The sequence below is a fragment of the Oreochromis niloticus genome, linkage group LG17 (genome assembly GCF_001858045.2).
Source record: "Oreochromis niloticus isolate F11D_XX linkage group LG17, O_niloticus_UMD_NMBU, whole genome shotgun sequence".
Lineage (NCBI taxonomy): Eukaryota > Metazoa > Chordata > Actinopteri > Cichliformes > Cichlidae > Oreochromis > Oreochromis niloticus.
The window spans coordinates 2,189,577-2,200,618 of record NC_031981.2 but is presented as its reverse complement, the minus strand read 5'-3'; the positions used below and the strand labels follow the sequence as shown (position 1 = coordinate 2,200,618).

General features: G+C 45.9%; 1 protein-coding gene across 3 annotated transcripts in view; it reads right to left on the bottom strand.

Annotated features, from left to right (window-relative positions):
- Window positions 1-646: 646 nt before the first annotated feature.
- Window positions 647-11,042, bottom strand: part of adamts10 (ADAM metallopeptidase with thrombospondin type 1 motif, 10) — a 51,988-nt gene continuing 41,592 nt past the window's right edge. For 2 of the 3 annotated variants that reach the window (XM_025899577.1, XM_003445056.5), the window contains 8 exons: window positions 9,727-9,807; window positions 9,474-9,637; window positions 9,272-9,398; window positions 7,683-7,812; window positions 7,238-7,442; window positions 6,370-6,546; window positions 5,204-5,369; window positions 647-3,542 (listed from right to left, as the gene is read on the bottom strand). In XM_025899577.1, coding sequence (XP_025755362.1) covers window positions 3,433-3,542; window positions 5,204-5,369; window positions 6,370-6,546; window positions 7,238-7,442; window positions 7,683-7,812; window positions 9,272-9,398; window positions 9,474-9,637; window positions 9,727-9,807 — 1,160 coding nt within the window. In that variant the 3' untranslated portion in view covers window positions 647-3,432. The remainder of the gene's footprint in view (window positions 3,543-5,203; window positions 5,370-6,369; window positions 6,547-7,237; window positions 7,443-7,682; window positions 7,813-9,271; window positions 9,399-9,473; window positions 9,638-9,726; window positions 9,808-11,042) is intronic. The other variant, XM_025899578.1, reaches the window with a different exon arrangement.

Here is an 11,042-nt window from a genome sequence, read left to right as displayed (position 1 = left end):
CAAATTTCGAACTGGTGTAAAATTTGTTCTCATGAGTCATGTGGTTTCCTACATTACATGCTTCACTGAGTGAATGGGTTAAATGCAGAGAGGAATTTCCCCACGGAGATCAATAAAGTATGCATTATTATTATCATCATTATTATTATTATTATTATTATTATTATTGTGGATCTGCACAGAAGTTTTTTATTTAGACTTGATTATTGTATTAAACCCTGAATTGAACACGAGGAAAATGGATGGATGGAAATTCCACTGCGTTCACGCTGCTGTAGTGTTTCTTAGTATTAAAGAATCTGAGCAAACTAAATTTTCTTTGGCTTCAAATAAATAAAAATGTATCATAAAAATGTTGAGAAACTTTTCACCTTTTTTCATTATTTTAAAGACAGACTGGTAAATGAATGAAGTCTCACTGAGACAAAAGGAAGAGGTTCTTGTCTCAACTTTTCCGTGACAGAGGGCAGATCCAGAAATAGACGAACTGATGATCTAAACCTCGGGCGGGATGACACATGGTGATATTTTAGTCCAGCTGTGTGTTTGCAGTGCAAATATGTACAAATATGGATGACAGATTTTAATGACAGAAACCTAAAATAATAATAAGAAATTTAAAAAATCCTTACAATGAACATTGCACCACGTTTAATCATTTTTAATATTTCCTTTGACAAAAGATTTACATGGGGGACAAATGGATTTGTCTTCTATAGTATTAAACAATATACAGTACATGTCATGTTATAATTAGCATGTGTAAAACAGAATAACAAATACTGAAACTGTCCCTCCTCTTGGATCAGATAAGTCGGGTTTGCTACTCAGTTTGAACTCTCATTATTGGCCACATAGCTCCACAGTGAGACTGACGCCTCAGTCACACCTGGTATCAGTGATGTCGATATAGTGGAAACGTTCAACGTCTGCCGGCTCTCCTCCTCTCCCTGTCGGCTTGTGCACGCGTGACAGCAGTGACAGCATCGCTTCAGCGCTCGATCATTAAAAGCGATTTAGACGTGAACTACATCTGTGACGCTAACCTGCGTTTGCACCGTGTGACACAATCACGTGTGCACAGTTGACGCGATAGTGAGTCGATACCAGGTGTAAATGAGCCTTTATCGGGGTTCTCTGCAACAATTACGCTCTCAAATGTTACTGGTTATACCCGAGTGCACTTCTTATAAATATACTTAGTGTTTCTGTACTCGGCACTGATGATTAGCAGGGTAATGTTTGAGAAGCTGTGCACAGATCTCCAAAAGTCAGTTATCTGAATATCAAAATGTTTTGTTTTTTGAAACGATCCACAAATGTGGCGAGCTGCACTTTGGGATTTGAAGGCACTTTACTGAAGGCTGCAGTCGAACAGCTGAAGAAAAAAAAGGAAAAAGAAGAAGAAACGTCTCTGCTCCCTGCTGACTTTTTTCTGACATTGATGGGAAGCATGATGAGGTCACGGAAAGATGTGGAGGAGGATTCATGGCAGTGGGCTGCTTAATGCTGGGCAGGTGGGTCTACCGTGCTGGTGCACGTCACCTGCTCTGCCCGGCTGCGTAAAAAAAGGACTCATCTGCTAAATGAGGTAATAAAGACGCACCGGAGCTCTTATTACGGCTGCTACGTAGACGCTTGCGGCTGATTTCCCAGGAAAGACCGACTATTCGACCGCAGCCTGAGTAAAGCAGTGTTTGTATGAAAAATCGAACAGAGGAACCCGAACACAGCGCCTGGCAGGTGCAGGACCCCAAGCAGCTGCACGCCACAGGCCACCTCTGCAGGTCGGTACTTAATACAAAAGGCTCAAACGGATTCTAAGTGTTTAAACCGGCAACAACAGTGAAGTGATAGCACCATTCAAAACCAGAGCACCACAGGAGAAAACAAAAAAAGGGAAGAACATTTAAAGACGCGCTGCAGCTTCCTCTCATTGTGATGACATTTAGTGTTACGTGGCGCTGCTTTCAGCTGTGACCAGCGGGGACTTCTGCGAAGAGTCGAACCACAGCGGGCTTTCAGAGCACATCACATGTCACGCTCATGCCGTCAGATCTGATGAATCATGCTGAGCCACAGTAGGCAGCATGATTTGTAATATATAAGCAGCTGAAACTGCATTTGGATTTCATTAAAACTTGGTGATGCATGCATCCTGCACTGCAACGGGGAAGACAATGCAAGCTTGTGGCTGGCGCACTCTCAGCTGTTGAACAGAGAGAGCTACTGCGAGGGCGACGTGACTACAGATGAGCTGAAATATGTGATGTCAGCGTTGTTCTCACAGGAGTCTGAACGAAGACTTAAGGCAGCCTGTAAATCGCGCACCCCTGCAATAACAACGCTCTCTGAAAGGAAACCTGGTCAGGTGTCTTATCTCATCCTCGCCGTGCATGTTCCCACAGGCAGCGCTGACTCACCGTGACACGCCGCACGCTCTGACGTTCCACTTTAAAAATCGAAACGAGCAAACAGACAAACGGCGCCGATGAGGCGAGTGGATTTTCATTCATTTGGATCCTTCGTGGATGAAACGTCCCCACGAGCAAGCGCCGTCGAGAGAAGCGATGTCTTACAGCCGAGGTGATTACGTTTAAGCAAACTAACCGACATGGCAAGACCGTGGCATGTTCACCGCAGCGAGACATTTATAGTCTCCACACAGACATCAAGTCAAATCACACGAAAACGAACACGAAATACAAAAGTCCTCGAACTCTTTGTGCAAATCGGACTCTGCTCATACTTCAGCTGAATAACAGCGAGGACTCGATGAATACGCCGATACGGAACAAAGCAACGACATAAAAACGATGTGGTCAAGTAAAAGCTATCTGATAACATAGACGCAGATGATCTACCTGCAACCATATTCCTTTTCTGTGGGCAGGGAAGTTCGGGAAAATAATTGTCTTTACAAAGTGGATTTTTGAAAAACAATTCTTAACTAAGCAAATATCACCGCCTAACATAGAGGTTCAAGAGCTAAGGCTAAACTTATCGGGCACTCAAACAAACAAGCGGGGTTCAAGAGTACTGCAACCAGTCCTGTGGCCGAAGAGAAATACAGTAGCACCAAAATATTAGAATAAAGGGAAAGTTTAGAGAGACAGAGAGACAGAGCGAGAGAGAGGGGAAAGGTAATCTCTCAGTCTCTCTGCCTCTCCGGGTCTCAACAGCCTTCCCTCCAGTGGAATGTATGAACTCAGCTCGGCGCGGAGAGGTGTCCGATCTGGGTCCTGGCTGGAGAACAACAGCTCCTCCGACCAGATATAGGACCGGGCGTCCGTGTGATGGCGTCCCAGTTAGATCCCACACTCCTGTGACGGAGGCAGAGTGAGGGGTGCTGCTATGAGGCTCAGTGGGAGGGTTTCAGGCTTACTGTGTGAGTGTGCAGGACCCAAAGATGGATGCCGGATGCTCATGGTGTCAGTGTCCCTGGCACGTCTTGCAGCACATTTGTCTGAAATATGGCCGGCTGCAGAACTTGAACCTGAGCACCAGGGGGCAGTAGGCCACAGTGTTCACATCTTTGCACTCTGAGGGGGAGACAGACAAAAGCTTGATTGGTGCATCATCTTTGCATGTTGTCAGCGTTCATCCCGACTGCTTAATACGTCGGCCCTGAAAGCTCAATCGCACTGCAGTTTAAGAAAACGCTGCAGAAGCACACGAAACACAACAGAAGTGTTTTTTCTCTCTCACACTAAACATTCCTCAATCCTTTGTGTTTGCACGTTTTGGTTTCTCAGCAGTTGGTCCGTCACGTTAAAGTCTCCCCAAAAAACACTTCTGCTGTGTTTTTGAAGAATTTATTCAAATTCTGTCCCATCTCCCATTTCTATTGTGTTTTATTCAACTTCTTTCATGCTTTGCGTGCTTTTGTATTGTTTTTCTATTTGCTGGTGTTGTCTAAAGTTGTAGTCCGTTTCCGCGGTCCCCAACCTTTTTTTCCACCAGGGACCAGTTTATGACCGACAATATTTAAGGTGTCACTGATAAATACAACAAAATAAAAGCAGTATTGGTACCAACAAAAAAAAAAAAGATTTATTCATAACACGCGGGAAAAGGCCTAGGGAACCCGAGTTAACGATAAAAATGAAAAGAAAAGAAAAAAAGCGCTAAAAACCGATAAAAACCCTGGAAACCATAAATGTCACACCCGAGCCTCAACTCTCGCGGCCTGGTACCAAACGACTCACGGACCGGTCCACGGCCCGGGGGTTGGGGACCACTGGTCCATTCGACCTTAGCACCATTAGCATCTTTTTTGATTCTGATTCTTGTTACACTGAAAAAACGAGAATCAGATTGTCAGCTGGCACCAGTGCTAACTGGTCAACCAGTTTAACTTAAATGAACAAGATCAACACAACAGACTGAAGCTACACAACAAGTGAAACTTAACTCGGGTGCTTTCACTTAAATCTACACAAGGCAACTGAGCAAAGACCAATTAAAAACTTTTTTTTAACGCTCGTTGTTATTTAAAGTTCTGCTGCAGTTTGTTTATGATTGTTTGCCACCTCAAGCCCTACTTCCTGTTTCAGTTTCTGGTTATTTTGATTATTCTGCATAGTTTAGTTTGTTTAGTTTATTGTTTTCTTCCTCTTTTGTGCCAAACTTGTTCCTGCGAGTCCGTCATCCCCGTTTAGGTACTTCCTGTTTTACTTTGGTAGTCCGTTGTGACTTTGCTGTATTTCTGCTTCACTTCTCTTGTTGTTTCGACTGTGTTCCCCGCCTGTTTCTGCTCACTTCAGTCTTCCCTCGTCCTTTGTGTAGTCGTCCACATTACCATATACTTACTAGTATTTCCACTCGAGGTGGAAATGTTTGCTTTGTGTTTTTGGAACATATTATGCTTAAATTTTTCTTAACTGCATTTGGGTCCTCACACCACTACCACGTTCCCCACAGCTGATCGTCGCAATTTAATTTATTCCAGTTTCTTTAATTGAACAGTTGAAAGGCTGAGACGTGCAGAGGGGGGATAGTGGACATGTTTAACCAAGGAAGTTAAAGATGTTGTGAATCAGGAGGAAAAGATTTACTGATGTAGTGAAGGAGGGTTAGTGTGACAGGAGGAGGACAGTGTGAGTGGACGCAGATGATTTCCTGTGGCGACCGCTAAAGGAAGAAGATCTGTTTTATTAAACAGTACATTGCAGGACAGTCAAAGAAGGCAGGAAGCGCTCACCTTCAGGGTTGTCTGTGCTGACGGGCAGACTGGTGTCACATTTACTCTTGCACTGCTGCATGGCTACAGGCCGCTGATGATCCAGACACTCGTTGGAAGGCTGTCCCGTGTGGGTCAGACACTGCACTGAGCGCATTTCCTGACCCAGACCGCACTTTGCAGAACACTACAGCACAAAGACGCACGTTTATAGGCACAATGAATCCTGCGCTTACAACTGCAATCATGAGTCAGATCAATATCGCTGTCAATATTAGTGTATGTAAGAGACAGTTACTGTACGAGTGTATACGGTGCCATGAAAAGTGATTTCCTGTTTTTTCATATTTGTCACTCTTACATGTTTCAGATTATCAAACAAATTTTAATATTAGTAAAAAAAAAATAACCAAAACACATAAAATGCAGTTTTCAAAGGATGATTTAATTTATTATGGCAATAACGCGCCATCTAAACCAACCTGGCTTCACGTGAAAAAGTAGTTGCTTAACTGCGATTAACCACATTTTTGGGAAATTTGAGTTTCATTTCTCCGGCTATAACCAGCCCCGATTACTGCCAGACGTGCCGAATTGAGAAATGACTTAAACTGAAGCTGTGTGACGAGGCGAAGCAGACTAAAAGATACACAACAATCCAAAAACACAGTCTGGAAAGGGTAACAAAGGCATTTCTAAAGTTTTGGGACTGCAGTGAACCACGGTGAGAGAATTATCCACAAATGGAGCGGTGGTGAACCTTGCAGGCGTCGGCTGTGTCAGGTCACAGTTCATGATTCAACAATCAGAAAGAGACCGGGCCAAATGGCGCCGGTGGGAGAATGGCTAAAACAACAAAATGAAGGTTTTGGAGTGACTCAGGCAAAGATGCTCTGGCACGTCCTCAAACAGGCTGACGTGGATGAATTAAAGCAATTCTGCAAAGAAGAGTGGGCAAAAATTCCTCCACAGCGATGTGAAAGTCAGATATCGCAAACGCCTGATTTTGCAGTTCTTGCTGTCAAGAGTGGCGCTGCCAGGTTTAAGGGCAAACGGTTATCTTTGTCTAATATTAAAATTCGTTTGCCCATCTGAAACATGTAAGTGTGACAAATAAGCAAAAAAACTAAGAAATCGGGAAGGGGCGAACATGTTTCCATGGCTCTGCACAGCCGAGTCTGTTTTACCTCTCCCCAGGGACCCATCACCCACTGAGAGGGAGGGCAGCGCTGCAGATTACAGCGGACCCTGGAGGTGGGCCGGCCATGTTTTGGACACTTGGACTCTGGCAGCGTGTCGCCACTCTCCCCACTCTTACACAAAACCACGCGGTGCCTGTAGCCAGGACCACAGCTGGGGGTGCACTGCAGAGAGAAACGGAAAGAGAGAAAACATCAGGCAGGAAGGTAGAGAGAGGAAGCCAGGCGAAGGTGCAGCAGGAGGTCGCCAGCTTGTAAAACTGCAGTTCTCTCAGCAGAGGGCAGCAGCTGTACAGGACAGAAAGCTGAGAAACTACCGAGTTCCTGTAAAACAGCTGGGCATAATTCCTGCCATGGCTACATTACATAAGACGTCAGAGAAAAGTTGAACCTGGACTGATTTCTGACACTATTTAATTCAGTTTCAATTCATCCAGAACTGTGAGAACAAAGTTTGGTTCCAGGAACAAAGCAGTGAACAAGAAGGACTTTTCATACTGTTGTGGTTAAGCAACAACAAGACGTGTCGCGTAAGAGAGTCACGGCTCTCCGACAGCCTTAAACTTCCTCAAACTAACCGTCAAATTCCCATGTGACGGTTTTAACAGCATGCATTCGTGAGTGACGCTGCATGTTCAGAGCTCCGTGCCCCTGTTGTGCATTTCAAGGCTAAGGTACTCTTACTTTTTGTGCTGGCAGATGTTTGGGTTTCTTGGGTTCAACTGGAAAAGAAACGACTGCTTCATCCGACAGGAATTTCTCAAACTCAGGCATTGCTTCAAAATCAGACACGAGCTGCCTAAAAAACACCGCAAGAGTGCTCTGATGACGGGAAACGCTCAGATGGCCGGCCTACCTCTGACCAGTCCAGGGCCAGCCATTCAGGGGGGCAGCTGTGGTTGTTGCAGGGCTCGGTGAATGAAGGGCGAGGGGGGGTGCAGGCTGAGTCGTCCAGGATCTTCTCCTCCGTTGTGGAGATCCTCCTTTTGCATAACACCTCTCGAGTCTGCAGGCCGCCGTTACAGCTGCGGCTGCACTCTGACCACTCTCCTGTCCACCAGCTAGAAGATGTGTGGATGCGTGTGACGTAACACAAACAAGGACAGTGTAATAACAATAAAAACAGGGAGATGATAGCATAAAAAAGCAAAGCACAGGTAGAACAGGTGCAAACGTGCCAAGCTAATAAACACAAAGCACCCCATATAGCAGAAAGAGTAACAGGAACCTAAACTGAAACTGCAGTTTTAGACAGATATAAAGTACACAGTGATATCTGCATCTCATATGACTCCACTCACGTTGGGGAGCACGGCTCAGTGTTGCAGGATCTTCTCTTCTCTTTGGGTTTGCTCTTCTTGTCACAGAAGTGGTTGTAGACGGCTGACTGATCCGCCTGCTTCTTACACACTACCTGCTGGATTTGCACACCTAGAGGCAAAAGCGTCTCTTATTAACACGTTTAAATGGTAAATGGCCTGTATTTATATAGCGCTTTACTAGTCCCTAAGGACCCCAAAGCGCTTTACATATCCAGACATCCACCCATTCACACACAGGTGAAGCTACATAGTAGCCACAGCTGCCCTGGGGCGCACTGACAGAGGCGAGGCTGCCGGACAGTGGCGCCACCGGGCCCTCTGACCACCACCAGTAGGCAACGGGTGAAGTGTCTTGCCCAAGGACACAACGACCGAGACTGTCCAAGCTGGGGCTCGAACCGGCAACCTTCCGATTACAAGGCGAACTCCCAACTCTTGAGCCACGATCGCCCTTTAAGGCACCAACCATAATCATTTAACTCAACTCTATTGATATGGTGACAAATCACCACAACAGTCGTCTCAATGCGCTTTATATTATCAGGTAAAGACCAGCAACTATCAAATGACCCCCTTTGAGCAAGTACTTGGCGACAGTGGGAAGCAAAAACCACTTTAACAGGAAGAAACCTTCGGCAGAGCCGGCTCGAGAAGAGCAGCTACCTGATGCGAGCGGCTGGGCACGAAGGGAGTAAGACAGGTTGAACAGATTGTCCAATCAAGCATCATATCGAACACAGTCGTATCTTAAATGCTCGTTTAAGCTGTGAAAGCCAGGGAAGTCTACTTTATAACACGCCTGTGTAGGTTCTCAGTCATCCAGCTGATGTTCGTCTCCTTAGACTATAAAGGTGAAGCTTCCACAAAGAGAGCGCAACAAACAAAAGCAGCCGTCTGAATGTTTTCCTTCTATATTCAGAGCCTCCACGCCAATTTATTCAGAGGGAAAACAAGCTCTTATCACGTAAAGCGAAATGGGTCATTAACTCACAAGCGCCGGGGAGGAAAAATAAAAGTTGGCTACGCGTGATACTTCTGAAGCTTATGGAGATTGTGAAGTGCTCCAACACCTCTGGCTTCGACTCGGACTCCAAGAAAACTCCAGTGTCTTCTCCGGGTCAGCGCTCGCCTACTGGGATTTATGCCGCAGGCTTGTGTGTGTGTGTGTGTGTGTGTTTGTACATGTTTAGAGAGAAACACAAGCGTGCATCGGGTCAAAGCTCCTGACCAAAACATTCTTTGTGAAATTCTTTCATATTTGTTAGATGAGGAAATTCAGATAACTCCCTCGAGCCTGTCAGAGAAACAGGAGACGACCGTGCAGCGAGCAGCTACTTAGCTTAGCGTAAAAACTGAAAACACGGGACCCAGTCTGAGGTTAAGAACACGTTGCATGAGTGAATTTAAGAACAGCTGTGATTTCATACATTCAAAAGCGAGTTAATACCAGCAGCTTGGTGTTTACTTGGTGTTGGAACAAGTTCATCTAACATTAGCGGCACATTATTTTAGCTACAACCAAGTGCAGCCGGGGAATCGAGCCGCCAGCACCTGTTTGTGTTGTTTACCTCCAGCGCAGAGAGCTGAGCAGCGAGACCACGAGGTGTAGTGCCAGGTGAAGCCATTCAGAGGATCCCTGCTGAGGGGCGGGTTGAAACGATAGTGTATCCCTGGGTTTTCTTCCCTCACCAGCACCTATACGGAAAAGGAAAATTCAAGCTGACTCACTTAGTATTGCCTCCTTTCAGACGTCTCTGCTCTTCTTCTTACCATGACGAAGAGGGTGATATTTGTCGGCCCCAGAGCTTCGAGACTTTCCGGTCCATCGGCGGGCCGTCTGTAGTGGAACGTGGTGCCGGCGATACTGAACCTGCGTGGCGTGTCAATGCTCAGCTTCCCATTGATGAAGTACTGATCGCCTTTACTCTTCAGCGCTGGGATGCAGTGAAATAAAAGATTATGCTTATGTGCAACGACTTGTATTTAACTACTTGCATAAAAATCTAACAGGGCATCGTCTTACCAAGGTAGTTGAGGGAGATGTTGAGCTCCTGTATGTGGATGAACACGGACCCTTTGGGAATTCTGACCACCTCTTCATAACCTGAGACACATAAAGCCACACAAAGTCAAAATCTGAAGACTGAGTGATTGAGCTTTATTCTCTAAGGATCACGGGAGTGATGCATAAGTAGTGTTTAGCTTCGTGGGACGCCAATGGGCTAAGCAGAGGCTATAGATTCCAGCTGCATTCCTGGGCAGCGGTCCTCGGCCGCTCTGCACAGCTCTTTGCTCGAGAACTATGCCAAGAGCCAACTTCTCCTCTCCTTTTTCCCTCCATCTGTTTTGGTCTCTTGTCCCCTTTTATGCTCGTCTCACCTCCAGCCGCTCTCGCACTGCTTTCCTCAGTTCTGTTTTGCCGTGAGGCCAGCAGGCCGGCCGATGCAGCCCTGTAAATAACTTCAGCTCACTAGAGGAAGAAGGAATGAACAAAAGAAGAAATAAAGTATACCCCGTGACCTCTTTGTAGAGCTCTGAAAGATGAGAGTGAGTCAGCTCTGGGTCTGTAGGAGGAGATGCTTACTTGAAAAGAGTGAGAAGTATTTAGCCTCAGACAAAGAGTAGCTGTGTGGTAAACAGAGAGCACCCGGTCCCTGAAGCTTCTCACTGCCCATCACAACCAGACCGTGATAGGCAGTGAGGCAGGTAGACTGGCTGGATAAAGAGACTTAAAATGTCTTCTTCACCAGCAGTCCGAACACATTCAAAGGAATCCTACTCATCTGCCCGGTACAGTGAAACGGTCTGACAGGAAGTCACAGATTTAGGTCCCACATCATGCTCCGCAGCTCTACTGGAGGTCAAAAACTCCACAGGGAGCCCTGAAATCACCGAAACAGAGAGGAAAAGAGAAGCACTGCCTGAAGGCTTTAGAAGTTTAGTGAAATCAAAAGCTTGCTGTGGACACGACTGGATGATTCGGCTACTCATAAATCTGCCGGTCACCAGAATAGGCCTTCCTGTGCCTGCAGTTTGAGTTTGGCTGGAGATGAGAACATACTGTGATCAAGTATGTTTGTGAGTTTACATTTAAAATCCAAGTGAGCTAGATCTGCTGGCAGCTCAGTTGTACTGATAAAAATGTATAGTGCCAAAGAACCTGTAGCCACGTTTGTCCATGTGGCCCCAAAGGTGTTTAAACCCCATCAAACACCTTTGGGATGAACTTCATCACTGGCTGTGCTCATCAGTGCCTCCTTAACTGGTTTGGGCACATCTGCAGACTGCAGCAGCTGGTTCTGAAAACCTTCCAAGAAAATGTTACAGCAGCACTCATGG